The sequence below is a fragment of the Trichomycterus rosablanca genome, chromosome 21, assembly GCF_030014385.1.
Source record: "Trichomycterus rosablanca isolate fTriRos1 chromosome 21, fTriRos1.hap1, whole genome shotgun sequence".
NCBI lineage: Eukaryota > Metazoa > Chordata > Actinopteri > Siluriformes > Trichomycteridae > Trichomycterus > Trichomycterus rosablanca.
Window position 1 is genome coordinate 9,070,760 of NC_086008.1, and position 19,611 is coordinate 9,090,370.

General features: G+C 42.1%; 1 protein-coding gene across 2 annotated transcripts in view; it reads right to left on the minus strand.

Moving 5' to 3' along the window:
• Window positions 1-15,753: 15,753 nt before the first annotated feature.
• LOC134335417 (uncharacterized) overlaps window positions 15,754-19,611 on the minus strand; it is a 70,078-nt gene continuing 66,220 nt past the window's right edge. For both annotated transcript variants that reach the window (XM_063017941.1, XM_063017940.1), the window contains one exon: window positions 15,754-17,097. In XM_063017941.1, the coding sequence (XP_062874011.1) occupies window positions 16,613-17,097 (485 nt within the window). In that variant the 3' untranslated portion in view covers window positions 15,754-16,612. The remainder of the gene's footprint in view (window positions 17,098-19,611) is intronic.

The following is a 19,611-nucleotide window of genomic DNA, read 5'->3' on the forward strand; positions in this document are numbered from 1 at the left end:
AACAACAACTGAGACAAACACGTCTTCTTATCACCGATTGTTAAATCGATGCTTTTTACATAAAAACAAACATCTGTAACAGCAGCACAAATGCTCGCACATAATCTACACGCTCTGCCATGATATCACTTCTCTTAACTTTGGTTAAGTAACGCCCACCGTTGATGACGCTGCTTGGTTCACAAAAACTGGTGGAAACGTGCATCGGTTCACCAAGGTTCAGAGAAACCTGAACAGATCCGGTTCAAGAACCATGTTTTTTCTGGTGGAAAAGGGGTATTACTGACTTGTACAATTGAGTTAAACATGCACTAACAAAAAAATAGCTCTAAGATATCACAATTTTAATATCGGGTGGTGCGGCAGTTTAAGTTATTATTATTATTTATTTATTAGGATTTTAACATTATAATTTACACACTTTGGTTACATTCATGACAGGACAGGTAGTTACTTGTTACACAAGATTCATCAGTTCAAGCCTTTAATTTTTGTTAATCCTATTCACCTCACTTGTACGTCTTTGGTCTGTGGGAGGAAACTGGAGCTCCTGGAGGAAATCCACACAGACACGGCCATACAGAAAGGACCTGGACCACTCCACCTGGGAATCAAACCCAGGACCTTCTTGCTGTGAGGCGACAGTGCTACTCACAGGTCTAAATTGCTACATTTACATTTTTGCCATTTAGCAGACGCTTTTATCCAAAGCAATTGAGGGTTAAGGGCCTTGCTCAAGGGCCCAACAGTGGCAACCTGGCAATGGTGGGGTTTGAACCAGCAACCTTATTCTTACTAGTCCAGTACTTTAACCACTAGGTTACAACTGCCCCTGTAATGCTCGCTCATCACAGCTGAGATTCTAACCTATCTAAGGAATGAAGGTTGATGAATGAAGCCCTGCGACAGGCTGGTTCCCTGTCTGGGGTGTTTCTAGCCTACGCCCAGTGTTTCCCAGTGGATCTGGATAACACGGCTGATAAAAATTAATTGCAAAATATAAACATCTTGCACAGCACAAACAAACATATGAAAAGCAGTATCACCAGTCTTCAAAAATGACAAAATATTTGCACTTTTTGCTAGTAAAGATGTTTGGTTTGATATCTGCTTTAGTCTGAAGCTTTAGTAAACAAAAGAACCATCTCTACCTTAACCTTCACCTAAAACATTCTGTAGAATTATGTGACCTTGAACAAGTCTGTACAGCTTTATGAAAACCAGCAAGCCTTTTTTTTTTTATCACATGAGCAGCAGATCAATACCATAAAACTGCAATAAAATGACTAGGTTTATTAAGGTCTCCTTGAAAAGCTCAGGTACGCTTAAAGAATTTTCTAGATGAAGCCGCCATTCTAGACTGTTCGACATTCTGCTGCACTGCTGTCTTTGTTTCCAGCTTTAGCATTGCACAAGAGTCTATCTGAAAGATGTTTTCCTTAATACAAATAAATTATGAATTGGCACGCTCAGGAAAATCCGGCAATGTAACAAAAGAAGGATGAGGTGGAGAGGTTCAGGACGTTTAAGGTTTTTGAGGTGTATTTTTTGGTTCAGTGTGCAACAACAAAGAAACTGGAAATTGGTAGCTCAGTGTGGCACTGTTGGGCCAAACGCTTCAAATGTAAATGGAACTTAATGCCTAGTTCACACTACACAATTTTTGCCCTGATTTTCGCTTGCCGACAGGTCACCGCTAGATGTGGCAGCTCGGAGGCAAATCTGCGTTCACTCGGGTCTCGAAAAACGACTCTCGGTTGCTCGCAGACTCAAGAAAAATATCAAGCATGTTAAATATCTGGACTGATCAGAAAAATCATGTAGTGTAAAAGGTGTTGCCATCAGGTTGTGATTGTTGTGAAGGCAAGATACAGAAGGGAAACCTGGAGAAGGAGCTGTAAATGTGTGGGGCATAATATAGTTTATATTAGAATACATCGGCACACACAAGCTTTACAGTATTTGTGACTTATTGTCCACGCCAAATTATAATACCAACGCTGCATTGCAAAGAATATTTACTTGACTTCCAGCTCTCTCTGCAGAAAAGACAGTCCCTGCTGGCCATTGCACACAAACAACTTTGAAACTTTGACACGTTTCTGCTAGGGCGAGATGACTGGACTTTGTGGGTGTGGTCTTCAAACGCTGTGTAAGGACCCTGATTAGCAGATAGAGAGGCGCCTGTGCAGACTGCATAGGTGAAAAAGGGTTCCACTAAGGGCTGCACGTGGGTCAGAGGAGGCGTGAGCAGCAATACACCCACCTCGACTGCAATCAGGGATCCCCCAGCAGCGGAAGAAAAATTGACTACACTAAATTGGGAGAAAATGGGAGAAAATGAATCAATAGAATATAAAAAAAAAACTCCCAATTACAAGAGATCAAAATGTGTAGTGTGAACTGTGAACTGAAAAGAGGCTGGACTGTCTGTCCTGTCCGGGTGTAAAGAAAGCACTGGGATGCAATGTTAAAATAAAAAAAATGATACCTCAGGAAAAAAAAAAAAGTCAGAAGAAGGTCACTAAAACAAGGTCAGGCAATAAATATAGCACCAGGACGCTCCAAAGAGAAAAGGTGCCATCATTAATTTGAACCCAGGCCCTCAGTGCATTTCTAATTGTGGTTCTGCACACACACACTGACAGAATGACAGATCCAGTGTGAGCCAGATGCCTCTGTCTGGCGGTATGACGAGCGGTAGGGGGATGTGCAACATCTGACAATAAAGGAAAGAAAAGGAGGCAAGGAAGGAGCAGAAGGGGGCACGGTGTGCCAATCATTCTTCATCTCTTCAGTTGGAGTTTTGTTCAGAAAAAAATGAATTCATCCTCAGCTCATTAAGGCATGCACCACTTCCCCCACTGTCTCATTTACACTTCACTGCATGAACACATGAGTGGCAGCGGTGGAGTCTGTATCTCTGGTGTGCAGCAATGCCCGTGTTGCACATGGTGGGGTTTTAATAGACTGGAATTAAAATTCTGGATCTGTACAGTTAGAACAGACTGTCGGAGTGCAGTTTTTTTTCTTTGATTCTTTTACAAGCTGTGAGCATCTGCAAGCCAAACTGTGGGATTTGAATAATGGTGAAAATGATTGCTAATGAAAATTAAAAGATAATCAAAAGTTTATCTATAAAGAGGTGCTAGATTATTGATTTTTTATGCAATTACAGAAATAATAGGAGAAGGTGAACCACTCTGGTTTCAAAAGGAGTTCTTATAACAAACCTACAGCCTTATCTAGTTCACACTACATGATTGTTACTCTTATTTTGGCTCGCGCACAGGTCGGTGACAGATGTGCCAGTTTGGATGCGAGTTGTTGTTCCGAACGGCTTGGCGACTCCAAATCCTGTATTGTGAAAAGTGTTGTGATCAGGTTATGACAAATTCTGATGCAATTTGTTTTAGGTATGAACACAATACAAACCAAGGGCATCTAAACAAACCAAACATGTGTGTTGTGATGTCACAAGATGCAACATTAAGAGCCACAAGAAAATGGAGTACCTTATTTAGTGCACGCATCGGAGACATTTCTGGTACAGATTTGACTCCTTTATCTATTTTACCACATCTTGCTGTATTTCCAGTGAGTAAAAATACCATCAGGTATACAGGTAACCCAGATAAGTGCATTAACCCCAGTGTGGTGCATTGTTATGACCACTGGCTCGCAAAAAATGTCACTTTTTAATCTGTTTTGGCTTGATTGTAAGCAAATCAGGACTAAAATGTAACAATGTGAGGCATCTAGCACACCAGTGCTGGGATTCTAAACTCCCGGAATCGGCTAAGTGGCCACTAGCTTGCAGCAGACAAAATTGGCCTTTAAGTCTGCCGGGTGGGAAAAAAACAGATTGAAAAGTGTGTGGGGTCTTCTATGTTGTGCAAGGACCTTGGCACCTGTACAGGAAGTGGAGGAGCCTGGAGATCAGGGCATGACTCTCCGCGCATGAATACTGGCGCAAATTTACCAAACGTGAGGGCGAATAAAAAGGGTTGGTGGACTGCGCACATGTCGGAGGGAGGCAGTGGTGGTGTGTTAGTGTGTGTTGTGCTGGTATGAATGGATAAGACACAGCAGCGCTGCTGGAGTTTTTAAACACCTCACTGTCACTGCTGGACTGAGAATAGTCCACCAACCAAAAAGATCCAGCCAACAACCTGTGGGCAGTGTCCTGTGACTGCTGATGAAGGTCTAGAAGATGACCAACTCAAACAGCAGCAATAGATGAGCGATCGTCTTTGACTTTACATCTACAAGGTGGACCGACTAGGTAGGAGTGTCTAATAGAGTGGACAGTGAGTGGACATGGTATTTAAAAACTCCAGCAGCGCTGCTGTGTCTGATCCACTCATACCAGCACAACACACACTAACACACCACCACCATGTCAGTGTCTAAAAAAGTTATATAGAGCTAAAAAAGTATATAGAGAAACAGATGGACTACAGTCAGTAATTGTAGAACTACAAAGTGCTTCTATGTGGTAAGTGGAGCTGATAAAATGGACAGTGAGTGTAGAGACAAGGAGGTGGTTTTAATGTTATGGCTGATCAGTGTAGAGTTAAAAAAGGGTAGAAAAGTTACACCATTTTCCACCAAAGGCTCAGTCTGTTAGCATCATTTAAACCTGCTAGCATTGACAGTTGAGTCTATTACAGTGCTAACGAGTAACTAAATTTGTCGTAGATAAAAAAAATGACAGAATTGCAGAATTACATAGGTCAAAATAATAACACTAGGGTGTAATTTGTCATGCCAGAATTAATAAATCAAATCATGTTTTAAACAGACAAGGAAAATGTGTACAATAGCACCTCTGAATGACAGAACATCAGCATGCAGAATTTTATGAGGAAAAAATCGTTTTTGGCTGCAGATTCTTTCCATCAAACATGTCCAAGGAAATCCCCTGAAGGAAGTGCTCATTCAGATGCTTGCAGCAACACACACACACACTTTCTTACACGCACACAGGCCTACACATGCACACACACACACACTTTCACACAGCTGCAGGGTTTGAGCGCAGCCAGATGAAGCAATTTTCCTCAGTACATGGTGGAACTGCAGGGCCCGGGGAGCCAGGTCCAGTCCATTAGACTGAGCCGGTCTGGATCAGCGGGTCATCGCTCAGAGCCAAGCAGCTATTAACACCGCAGCTGAAACACAGAGCTTTTCTTTCATGCTCATCTGGTTTAATGTTTCGCTTCTGATTAAAGTTTGATTGTGGTCTGGTGAGGAAGATTTGCAGCTTCTGGCCCGAGCTGAAACATTTTCCTCCTGCGCTTTCCCAGAAGACCAGAACGTCACGCTGGCCAGCGTTAATAAGCGGCTCAGACTGCAGGACTGGAGCAGAAAAAGGCGAAGAAATCACAACCTGTTTCATGTTTGATGTGCGAGCAAATGAATGCGGGGTTTATTTTCCAGGGGCGTCGTTTGAAGAGGGTTTAATATGCATGCAACATGGATAGATGGAAAACAACACAAAAACAAGCAAACTACAAAGAAAGACTGAACAAAGAGAGATGAAACACCTGAGGCTGTGTTTAATCTTCCTGAAATCACAGTTCCAGTCCTTCTACTTTTTGGCAAATTCAGTGGAACACGTCATTTCACCTCACACAACAACAGCTGAAAAATAAAACCTGAGCACCAGTGGAAAAACTGAGAGTGTGTTCACATCTGGAACGAAAAGACTGAACAAAACCGATACACCTGCTGGATTTATCACACTGAACGATTCTGAATCATTCGAATCATATGAATCATTTGGGCGCTCTGGTGGCTAGCCACCCACGGCTGAGATCCGGGTTTAAAATCACAGCTGTGCTATCGGTCGGTCGGCGTCTACACAGAATAAATGGCTATGTCTGAGCGGGTGGTATGGCTGAACAGCCCAGCCATTGTGAGATTCACTTGTAAGTGCGCTCTCAGTGCTGGTCCCAAGCCCGGATAAAAATAGGAGATTTGTGGCGCCCAGGTGGAGCAGCGGGATATTCCGCTTGCATATCAGCGCCGAGATTCTGAACTCCTCGGTTTGAAACTCGGCTCTGCCACAGGTCGGCTGGGCGCCATCTAGCAGGCACAACTGGCAGTGCCTGCAGCAGACAATAATTAGCCACCGTGTCTGCTGGGTGGGATGACCGGAGTAAATGGGTTAGCCTGGGACCTGGGACCCTGGTTAGCAGATAGAGGTGCCTGTGCAGAATGCATGAGTAAAAAGAAGAAATGCAGGATGGGGAATCAGTTCATATACCACGCAAGAGTAGCATAGTGGGTCGGTGGGTTGCACTATCGCCTCCCAGCAAGAAGGTCCTGGGTTCGAATCCCAGTTGGAATGGTCTGGGTCCTTTCTGTGTGGAGTCTGTGTGGGTTTCCTCCAGGAGCTCCGGTTTCCTCCCACAGTTCAAAGACATTTAAGTGAGGTGAATTAGAGATACAAAATTGTCCATGACTGTTTGATACTCAAACTTAACCTGATGAATCTTGTTTAACCATTAATTACCTGTCCTGTCATAAATGTAACCAAAGTGTGTAAAACATGACGTTAAAATCCTAATCAAATCAAATAAACTTACCACAGCAACAGTGACCCCTACTGTCTGGTTAAAGCGCTGGCACAAGCAGCAGAGAGCAGAGCAATATGGGAATACAGTGATGTGTGTTTCTTTATATGTTTTAAAGATTATTGTTGTATAAGATTATAGTTGTTTGTCCGAGCAACTACTGCAAGGTAAAAACATCCATTTACTAGGGTTAATTAAAAGCAGCCAATCCACCGTCTGGGTGTTTTGAGTAAACGAGAAAACACTATCAAAAGGAAACCCGGTAAGAACATGTCAAACACCTTACACAAAGTACCCAGAGGAGAGGTAAAAACCAAGGTCAGCCAAGACTCAAGTCTTCAGTTCAAGTCTAGTCACTGCTACCGGCCTAGCTGGGCGCCAAAAGACAAACATCCATTTACTAAGGGTAAGTAAAAGCAGCCAATCCACCTTCTGGGTGTTTTGATTAAGCAAGAATCTTACACCTTACACGGAGGTGAGGTTTAAAACCAAGGTCAGCCAAGATTCAAGTCTTCAGTTCAAGTCTAGACACTGCCACCGGCCTGGCCCGGTGCCAAGTGCCTGAAAAATGGTAGGATTCCGGCACAAGCAGCGAGTAACATGGACAGAGTAAAGCTCAATGTAAAGCTCTTTGTATGCATTCGGCTACATGACACCCCTCGCTGACTGACAAGGGCCACAGGCTAGCACACGCCACCTCTGACTCATGTGAAAGTGTTAGCCACAGCTTTACACCTTTCAGCAGCTTCACACGGGCCAGAAGGGGCGTACGCTAGTCATCATGTTGTGCCTGTTTACAAAATTGTCAGGGGTGGCATGGAAGCACAGCAAAAATTCTTGGCTCCAGTCTGGTCTGTGACACCCACAAACCACCGCCTCCCAACAAAAGACCATAAATACATTCCAAAAATGATCAGAAATGCCAGACACAAACATTTCCACATGGACTATACCGATCAGCCATAACATTAAAACCATCTTGTTTGTACACTCACAGCTCCACTTACCATATAGAAGCACTTTGTAGTTCTACAATTACTGAATGTAGTCCATCTGTTTCTCTACATACTTTTTTAGCCTGCTTTCACCCTGTTCTTCAATGGTCAGGACCCCCACAGGACCACCACAGAGCAGGTGTTATTTAGGTGGTGGATCATTCTCAGCACTGCAGTGACACTGACATGGTGATGGTGTGTTAGTGTGTGTTGTGCTGGTATGAGTGGATCAGACACAGCAGCACTGCTGGAGTTTTTAAATACTGTGTCCACTCACTGTCCACTCTATTAGACACTCCTACCTAGTTGGTCCACCTTGTAGATGTAAAGTCAGAGACGATCGCTCATCTATTGCTGCTGTTTGAGTCGGTCATCTTCTAGACCGTCATCAGTGGTCACAGGATGCTCCCCACGGGGCGCTGTTGGCTGGATATTTTTGGTTGGTGAACTATTCTCAGTCCAGCAGTGACAGTGTGGTGTTTAAAAACTCCATTAGCGCGGCTGTGTCTTATCCACTCATACCAGCACAACACACACTAACACACCACCACCATGTCAGTGATAGTGCAGTGCTGAGAATGATCCACCACCTAAATAATACCGTTACCGTAAATAATAACGGTCGGGGTCCTGACCGTTAAAGAACAGCATGAAAGGGGGCTAACAAAGTATGTAGAGAAACAGATGGACTACAGTCAGTAATTGTAGAACTACAAAGTGCTCTATAGGGTAAAAATCAAGGCTATTAACATTAAAAATAAGTGTTGTTTTAATTCCAGTAAATCCAACTCCCTATCAACACAACACGCTCTATTTTCCAGTCCTAAAACATTTACTGCTCGAAACCAGTTAATTCAGCACACACTGGAATTAACCCGGCCTCACACCTTCCCGAAAGGTTCATCAGACAGAGCTAAGAATAGCCCAGACGCGCTCCAACCCAAACAAAGCGTTACACATTTCTAGCGCACTCGAGAGACGCCCGGGGTTTAAACACCTGCACGGTGTTGAAAGCTCAGTGTTTTATGAGAAAAATCTCATAACGTACGATATAAGTTCTGCTCCCAGAACGCACGTAATCTCTCGGCTCAATTACCAGACGTCTCTCAGACCGCTCTGTGAGCAGATTTACAATTTCTGGAGGAAGAAAGTACACCAGGGTTAGTCCGAGGCGGAGAGGATCTGAACAGAAATTGCATTTATGGCAGAAAAGATTCCACCGTTTTGACGTGATAGTTTAATGAAAAAAATCAATCAAACGAAAGCTGTCGCACAACTTGCTCTCGAACGCAATGTGAGATGAAACTTCCTGCTGTACCCGTACGCTTATTAAAAATTAAGAAGTTATAAATACAGTGATATTTGAATACCAGCATCCACTTTTAATAAATACTTCTTCGCAGTCGGCTTATTTCCCGTCTCCAGATTCGTCTGTTCATCTGTCAGCTGTGGTTCAATAAGAGTCTGGACGCTCTGTAACTAGATTCAGATCCGCTTCCAACTGCACACACATGAACTGAGACCAGACTCCTGTTGAACCACAGCTGACGGATGAGTACAGGGAATTCAATTCTACATTTAGTGCAGCTCGAACCAGAGCCAATGGAAAATGACCAAAGACCATGACCATGCATATGACCAAAAACCATGTACAGGTATATGACCACATACCATGCATATGACCAAATACCATGCACAAATACCATACATATGACCAAATATCATGCACATGACCAAATACCATGCACAAATACCATACATATGACCAAATATCATGCACATGACCAAATACCATGCATATGCATCTTGTAGATTTAATAACCTTTGCACACACCTGCTAATCTGCTAATGACATTCCAGTGGAGGGTTAATTACAAACGATCTGCTCTGTTATTTAAATCCTGGTGATGGGATTTTAAGCGGATTATAATATTTCTAATAATAACTGATTTTTATCTCCATAGACAACTGTTCAAAAACTAAAGTATGGATTATAGCAAAACTGCGAGAATTTCAGCTTGCGCAGAAAATGCTAATGACACATTCTACTATTTCCATCCTCTTTCAATGTCATTATCAGTCTCAATAATGGATTATCTTTTTGTTTTATTTTTGTTTACTCAACCATTTTCCTCCTCCAGGAAGCTTTCAGGAACAACATACCCAGCGCTGTGATATGCATTCAGGTGATGTAGCTCGCGCATGCACACTCACTCCTGCCTACATTAAGCTCTTCTTCCCATTCTGACTTCGACTCCTCTCACTGGAGTGCAAATCCACTCCCGCTATGCAGCGTATGACACGTGGCCAGGCCGACCCACAAGCCTGTGCACTTATTTTCAGTATTTGTATGCTAGAGAGCACTGACATGGTTTATATCCTTAGTCCAGTGCTGCCTGCACAAGACTGGATTCAGGGTTAGTGGGAGAACACATTGTGAGAAAGCTCCTATCATGTCAACCCAACTGCAATGAGTAAGTGAGTGAGTGCACAGTAGATAGAGTGGACAGTGAGTGGACACGGTATTTAAAAACTTCAGCAGCGCTGCTGTGTCTGATCCACTCATATCAGCACAACACACACTAACACACCACCACCATGTCAGTGTCGCTGCAGTGCTGAGGATGATCCACCACCCAAATAATACCTGCTCTGTGGTGGTCCTGGGAGAGTCCTGACCATTGACGAACAGCGTGAAAGGGGGCTAACAAAGCATGCAGAGAAACAGATGGACTACAGTCAGTAATTGTGCTTCTATATGGTCAGTGTAGAAACAAGGAGGTGGTTTTAATGTTATGGCTGTTAATGTTATTTTATCCAGATAAAAGTTTTCCAATGTTATTACTTAACATTATGCAGGTAAAATTATTTAACCAACTTTATAAAGTTGATTTTTTTTATTTTTGCAGAATTAAAGTCCTTCTACTTGAGTGATGAGATGTTTTCTGTTCCTCTACACAGCTGGCTGTTGGAGTCTAAAAAGGTTTTGCCAATCAGAAATGATGTGTAGTGAAACCAGAACTATGTTTCATAAACATTAGAGAATCTCAGCTCTGCCACCAGCAGGCTGGACGTCTATACAGGCAGTGATTGGCTCATCCGAGGGTGGGAATGCCAGAGGTGATTCCTCATAACTGCTGCACTAACGACTGCTGCTGGCTGATCGATGGCATCTGCACATATACGGGGGATAATGGAGATCAGTGAGTAACTCTCAATGTGCGATACAGATCTCTACAGTGGGGAAAATAAGTATTTGATCCCCTGCTCCCCTTACAAAGACTTGAACAGTCTATAATTTTTATGGAAGGTTTATTTTAACAGAGAGAGACAGAATATCAACAAAAATTCCAGAAAAAAAACATTAAATAAAAGTTATAAATTAATTTGTATTTCATTAAGGGAAATAAGTATTTGATCCCCTACCAACCAGCAAGAATTCTGACCCCCACAGACCGGTTATGTGCCCATGAGGCACACAAATTAGTCCTGTCCCTGTATAAAAGACTCCTGTCACAGAATCAGTTTCTTCCATTCAAATCTCTCGACCACCATGGGCAAGACCAAAGACCAAAGGACGTCAGGGACAAGATTGTAGACCTGCACAAGGCTGGAATGGGCTACAAGACCATCAGCAAGACGCTTGGTGAGAAAGAGACCACTGTTGGTGCGATCATTCGAAAATGGAAGAAATACAAGATCACAGTCAATCACCCTCGCTCTGGAGCTCCATGCAAGATCTCACCTGGTGGGGTAAGAATGATTCTGAGAAAGGTGAGGTCAGTCCAGAATTACACGGGAGGAGCTTGTCAATGATCTCAAGGGAGCTGGGAGCAGAGAAATGCTGGATATGACCCCAAGAACACCATCCCCACCGGGCATTTCTCTGCCTCCAAACACGGCGAGTGGAGTTGATGCCAAAGAGCTCAATTTTGGTCTCATCTGACCATATCACATTCTCCCAAGCTTTCTCTGAATCATTCAGGTTCATTGGCAAACTTCAGACGGGCCTGTACATGAGCCTTCTTGAGCAGAGGGACTTTGCGGGCACTGCAGGATCTCAATCCATTACGGCGAAGTGTGTTACTAATGGTTTTCTTGGTGACTGTGCTCCCAGCTCCCTTGAGATCATTGACAAGCTCCTCCCATGTAATTCTGGACTGACCTCACCTTTCTCAGAATCATTCTTACCCCACCAGGTGGGGTAAGAATGATTATGCATTCTTCCATGCATTCTTCCATGCATTTCTTCCATTTTCGAATTATCGCACCAACAGTGGTCTCTTTCTCACCAAGCTTCTTGCTGATGGTCTTGTAGCCCATTCCAGCCTTGTGCAGGTCTACAATCTTGTCCCTGACGTCCTTTGATAGCTCTTTGGTCTTGCCCATGGTGGTCGAGAGATTTGAACGGAAGAAACTGATTCTGTGACGGGAGTCTTTTACACAGGGACAGGACTAATTTGTGTGCCTCATGGGCACATAACCGGTCTGTGGGGGTCAGAATTCTTGCTGGTTGGTAGGGGATCAAATACTTATTTCCCTTAATTAAATACAAATTAATTTATAACTTTTATTTAATGTTTTTTTCCTGGATTTTTTGTTGATATTCTGTCTGTCTCTGTTAAAATAAACCTTCCATAAAAATTATAGACTGTTCAAGTCTTTGTAAGGGGGTAAACTTACAAAATCAGCAGGGGATCAAATACTTATTATCCTCACTGTATATGAACCCGCCTCAAAGGAAGGCAGGTGAAAAGAAGCAGTCGACTGCTGCACGTGTTGAGGGGACATGTGTTGGCGAGTGAAATCTGATCAATAATAGGATACGACTAGATTGGGAGGGAAAACGTGGAAAAATGCATTAAAAAAAGAACGATGAGCGACATTTTTGATAATTTCATATTGCTAGCTTAGATAGACGCTATTACGCCTCAGTTTCTGGTTTAATCCGTTTTTAAGCTTGTACGGTTTGCCATGACTGACGATACTTTTATCTGACCACACTCATGTCTGATTACTCTAAGCTGGATTAATTTCCTGTATCGTTTACTATTTTTGGACTCCGATGGCACGATGCCTTTTCAATACGCGCTTGGAGAAGATTTTTATGAAATGCCTTTTGGTTTAAGATAGATGTATGTGGGGGGATAACAAGGCTTCCGAGAGGGGAAAAAACAAGATTAAGCACAAATGCAGAATAATCAAGTTAGAGTTCAGAGAGGAAATCGCTCATACCCAAGCGTTTGTGTTCCTACAGCTGGGATGAAGCGAGCGAGACAAAGCGAGAGATTAATTCAGAGGAACGGAGAGAAGCCGAGCCAGATACGCTGAGAGCGAAAGCGTGGAAGTAAAAGCGAGTGAAGTGCTTGCGAGTGAGGGCGGGGCACCTCATACATAATGTATGGTGGAGGAATTTGGGAAAGAAAGCAAAAGAGAAAGTGCTTTTTTTTCTACCTAAAAGCAGCGGGGTTAAGAGTAGAATGACTCCACTGGCTTTTACTCCTCTTATCTCGTCTCCCCGCTCGTCAGTCTCTCTGTCCTTTTGTTTTCTATCCGAGCTGTCGGGAGAATGACAGATGCATGGAGGGGACTAATGCATCTCATGCCTGCGTTTGTCTGAGAAAAGAAAAGACCGAAACAGAAAACAGCAAAAAAGCAAAGACATTGTTGTCAAGTGGCACAGATGTCACACTGTATTTTACAATATGAGAATGATACAGGGGTGTCTTTTGTGACCCCTGTTGTGGATGTCTGGACTCATCTAGAAGAAATATGCTAATAGTGTTGGTACAGTTCAAGCAGCATAAGTACTCAGTCGATTCCAAGGCCCAAGGCCCAAGTGGGACAGAGCTGTGAGGTGCCAACTAGAAGGTTGTGGGATTGAATCTCGGCTCTGCCATGCAGCCACTGTTGGGCCCTTGAGCAAGGTCCTAAACCTTTTCAGCTCTAGGGGCTGTTACCAATTGGAGCAATTACCAATTCCATCATGTTTAACGACTGTGGAAGATTTTGAACCTATGCCGAAGGACATAAACATCTCTGCATTTTTACACCTCATGAATATGCAAATTAAACATCATCCAACGCAGTGGCTTCTTCCAAATAAAAAAACTGGATATAATTGGAATAATCCTGGGTTCATACTAGAAGGTGAACAATCACTGACGTTGTGCTGTTTTTTTTTTTTTTGGTTTTGTAGGGAGGTACAACTGCTGTCACCTTAGGTTCACAACTGCTGTGAACTGTAGAGTTCAGAGTGCTCACCCTCACCCACCCTCAGTCCACATCTGCCAGTTTATTTAAGCAGAAATGTGCTGCCATTGTACAACAAGCAGAAAAAAACTTTGTGCTTTTTATGCACTTATGTAAAATAAATCCCAATCAGCTGGACTATTGAGCACTGAAATCACAAATATAAGCTGTTTAGAGTCAGGCTGCATGTTACTCTGAACGTGTTGATCTCTGGGCAATGTTATATTTTTTACAGATGTTATATGATTTAAATATTTTGCATCACATCCCAGTATAAAGGTAACATCTGCTCATGGTCTTATATTAGCTACAATAACAAAGTCAGGAAGAGATTTAAAACACCTACTGCATCTCTATTTATTTTGATTAGCATACTTAGGAGCACACATACACACACACTTACACTGTGACACTATGTATACACACTCATATGAACATACACACACTTATACACAAAGAAACTTACATGCACAAACACACACACACACACATAAACTCACACACACTTGCACATACACTAACACACACACACACGTCTTGTTCCCTGGACTCCAGTACACAACTACCTAGTGACTATATTACTTGCAACTTGCACAATATTGGATTTTTTTGCACCTTACTTTTTAATATCTGCTGCTATAAAAACCCTACACTGCTGACTATATATCAGAATGTTTTTTATTTCACTTATCATTTACTCAGTACCACAGGTAGGGCCAACATTACACTTGTCTGGTCCTATTCCTTGTCTGTTTCTGTAGATTAGAAATGTCTCTTGTATTTATTGTAGGTCTTTGTATTTATTGTACTGTTGTTTATCTGCACTGTGTATATTGTATTGCACCCTGGTCCTGGAGGAGTGTTTCGTTTCAATATGTACATATATATAGCTGAAATTACAATAAAGCTACTGTCCTACATTACTGCAGTGTTTACTACATTAAGCTGTTTTCCAGTAAATGAAGCATAAAAAACCTTGTTATGAAACTCAGTGTTTAATACTTTAATTGGACACTATAAGCTCGTCGGTTTTCGATTAAAAGACTTATCAACTAATGACAGTTGGTTACTGGTAAAAAGATATTGGCAAAACAATGCATCCCTATTAATAAGTATTTAAAACCACAGCTTTTCCCCTGACATTTTAATACATTTATTAAAATCTCCTGACAAGCTACTACAAAAACACACTACAATTAACTACAAACTGTATATACACAAACACACTGTTCAAACATACAAAACCACAACAACTGTGTCGAGACAAAGTGAATGAACAGTGTGGTACAGTCTGTCGGAGTCGGGGTGTTCTCGGCTTGACCGTGGCTCTGAGAGAAACAGACAGAAATAGATGTGGACTTTGTTTGACATCAGCAGAACAAGGCTCCCTAAGTGCTTTCATTTCCTCCAGGTCTGTGCAGCTGGAGAGGCTTTTTTAAAGGCTATTACACACCCGCTTCCAACAGCCCCTTCCAATCACCACCACCACCACACACACCCTGTGTTCCCCTCCTAGTTTGAAAAGTTTATAAGGTGCTTTTCTGTTGCAGAGAGCTTTTGGGTGCTGGAGAACTTTTTAAAGAAACTCTTAGGGAACCTAGGATGCATTTCTGAACCATAAGTCTAATATATTTTAAGGTGATGCCACAGCTTGGTAGATTGCAGCTACGTAACTGGACCAGTGCAGGCTCCAAAGTAAGACTTCCCAGGCTCCATGATGCTCTCTGTTATTGTAATCTTTTAGTATTAGACTACCTAAACATAACGTCCTTAAATACTAAAAACACAAACAAACATCAGTGTAAGTTACCTACCTCCATTTATTATAATGACAATCATCCAGCATCCATAAAAATCCACAGACATACTTTGACATAGTCATGCTTCAACCAATTAGAGACCAATCAGTCTGGGTGAGTCTTCAATATAATTTATGTCAATATTTATTAAGATAAACAAGAATTTAACTGTTTTTAGCTTCCATTCAGATTAGTACAACTCAACGCTAGGATCTATAAACACAGCTGTCAGTGAGCACAAAGGTTCTCAACCTGGGCGTCAGGACACCACATGGACGTGCCAATGGAGCCCTTAAAATAGGGTCACTAAACATACAAACATAAAGACATACTTTGACATGGTCATGCATCAGCCAATTAAAGACCAATCAGTCTGGGTGAGTCATTAATACTGTAATTTACGCCAATATTTATGAAGATAAAAGAGCATTTAACTGTTTTTAGCTTCTGTTCAGATTTGTACAGCTTAGTGCTAAGATCTATGAAGACACAGCTGTCGGTGAGCGCAAAGGTTCTCAACCTAGGGGGTCAGGACAATACGTGGACATGCCAATGGAGTCACAAAATATTGCTATTAGGTCATGGTGACTTCATTCTGTGTACTATGCACTGTTGGAAAATTAGTCAGTTGGGTGTTAAGTGGGGTTTTGATGGCGCTGGTGTGCTAGCGAAATATCCCTCTGCGCCACCTGGGCGCTGAGTCTTCAATAATTTACGTCAATATTTATTGAGATAAAAGAGAATTGAACAGTTTTGATGTAAAGTTATGGGCAGACGGATGTAACAGATGCATTAATGCCATTAAGTCATGGTCACTTCATTCCGTGCACTATGCACTGTTGGAAAAACAGCCCATTGGGTGAGAAGTGGGGTTTTGATAGGGTGAGCTCTTAAAAAAGGGTAACTAGCCAATTGAGTTAGCAGGTTGATAAAATGTAATAATATTCAGCTGTATAAGTGAAAACATGTCAATACAGAAGCATGTCTAGGTTTGCCACTCAGGTCTAGCTTCTACTTTCCTGCTCTTGCTCCTGAAAGAACTCCTCTTTTTCTGCCCCTCATGGGCTTTACCCAGCCTCTGATTTACCCCTGTCAGCTGAGAGGAACTATTCATGGAGCTGTCTGCTGACCGAGTCCTCTGGATCCCATTGTTTCCCTGCTCGGCTGATTCAATGGAGGGTTCTTTAGCAGCACCTCCATCAGATTTTCCTGCTCCTTCAGACTGTTCAGGTTCAGCCAGACATTCGCGTGTAGTTCTCTGAGCACAGGTTGTGGGGATCTGATCTCCCTCCGAGGCTTCTTTCTTCCTCTGGGCTTGTAGGGTGTGCAGGGTCTGAAGAGCCTGCTGCTGCTCTCGCTGGAGGACGTGCAGCTGACCGGATGCGTTTTCTCTCTCCTCTGCGCACTCTTGCAGGAGCTTCTCCACAGCCTGCAGGAATTCACGGCCGTACTGTGCTAGGGCTTCGTCTCCTAAACATAAGCACAGTTAATTTAGCACTACTGAACACACCAGGAAAATCAGAGATGCACACAGAAAGAGTATCAGTTTCCCAAAACTCCCATACGTTTTTTATATATATTTTGTTTATGCATTTTCTCCCGACCTTTTAGCGTGTCCAATTGCCCGATTGGGCAATTCACGTTTCCTCTCCACCAATGCCGACCCCCACTCTGATTTAAGGAGAACTAAGCTAACCCACGCCCCACCCGACACGTGGGCAGACACGTATGCATCTTTTCACCCACACTAGGCAAGTGCATGTATGTGAATCAGCCTTGTGTACGGAGAGACACACCCTGGTCCAAACTCTTTCAGGCCAATCATTGTTTATGTGGCTGCTCAGCCCAGCTGGATGAGAGAGCCAAGATTCGATACGATGTATTCGAGATCCAAGCTCTGGTGTGCCAGCGTGTGTTTTTACCGCTGCGCCACCTGAGTGGCAAAACTCCCATATTTTTGAAATACACAATACACTGATAAAAGTATTCGGACACCCCTACTAATAAGTAGCTTTGACTTTTCCAACTACAACCACTGCTTACACGTGCGTAATATTATAACACAATCCTTACAGATTAGTGGATCTTAACATTTTTAAAAGCTGGGCTGTAACTGGCCCCTACCTCAACCCCCCTAACAAGCCAGGATCTATCAGCCAACATCAGTACCATCTTTACTAGTTATTTGGTCACAGAATGGAAGCAAATCCAAGCAGTCATGTTCCAAAATCTACTTCAAACCCATTCCAGAAGATTACAGGTCTTTCAATAACAGAACTATAAACCAACACCATTACACACTGGAGCAAGAACTGAAGCTCTCAGTAAACGTATGTCTTCTTTATTGAAGTTTACATGACGTTTTAATGCATGGCTCTAAAATAGGGAGTGTGAATCTGAGAAAAGATTAATGAAGTGTGTGTTCTGATGGAGACGGGTATGTGTTAGGAACGTTCTAACCCTCTGATGTCAGGCCTCATTGGAATCACCAGGCTAACAGAAGAAATAAATCCACGAAGAGTTACAGCTGCTGCATGGAAAACCGCTCGACTGGTGACTGGCTCACTTTTATTAACCAATGCTTTTCAGAAAGGATAAAATCAAATGAAAATCTGAGTAAGCGTGTCATTTATAAAGACATATGGTTGTTATGTAGATGAAATATCTGATTTAGCAGTAAAAAAAACTATATATATATCTGATTACTAACCCAGTTATGTAAATGCTGAGCTGGTTTTCAAATTACCTGGCCTGGTTTTTAAATAAAAATCAGTTTTACTGACTGTTTATTTTTTATTCCCCTTTTCTGGTGCCACTGAGCTCTGCAGATTAGCAACTACAGACTTTTATCGATTTGCCAGACAAAAGTGATGCTCATTAATGCTAGTTCCATAATATAAACGTCTCAGACAGTCGTTGTTACACGGCTGATTAAACATGCGTCGCTGCTGCATCAATTAAGACTCCACACACCACCACACCAACTATTCCACGTATGAGCTGATGATCTGGAAGGAGCCATGAGAAACCAGCCACTTGTATAAATATTTGCTGCTGGTGTCTCCAGTATGAGCAGTTTTACCGGGAGTGAGCGCCTGGCACCACGGGTGAAACAGAAAAAGAATGAGTAAAGGTAGGAAAGATCTCTAAAGGACCACACACACACACACACACACTCGCAGCCCTGGAATAGGAATTAGGCCACCTATGTAAAATCTGCCACGGTGCTGATTAGTGAGAACTGGAGGTGTTTGAGTTGGAACGATAAAGGTGGATTATTCCAGGATTTGGGATGGAAAAAGGTGAAAAAGGTTTTTTTAATGGGTGTGAACGCTGGATACATTTCAGAAGGCAATCACAGAAGCCCTGGAGGCAGATAAATATCAGATGTGTTTTCTGGAAAGGAGGTTTAGGGCCACACTGTTACAAATCATTAGACAAAGTGGAAAATTCCAACAATTTGATATAATAACCACAGCATGTTCAAATTATTACTGTTATTATTATTGCTGTTGTTGTAATTGTCTTATTATATTTTTAATATTTTACATGAATTATTATTATTGTTGTTGTTGCTGTTATTATTTTTATTTATTATAATTTAATATTTGTGTAATATTGATTTTATTATATTTTTTTATATTTTTATAATAATATTTTTATTATTCTTTTTGATTGTTTATTAGCAATTTATTTTTATTTTAAAAAATCAATTCGGCTCATTTAAAATAACGTCGAAAAGCAGCTGTATATTCAATCATTCATGCACTACTAACTACTTTATCCAGGTCAGGGTCACAGTAGGCTCAGTGCCATGCAGAGACACTGAGACCGGAAAAGGCTACCCAAAAAAAAAATCCCAAAGACATTAAAAGAACATGCCAAACTTCTTACAGACAGTGACTAGAGAACAGTTAAAATAACCCACAAAAAAGCTATTTAAGTAAAGTATGTAAACTAAGTAAAATATGTAGATGCCTGATC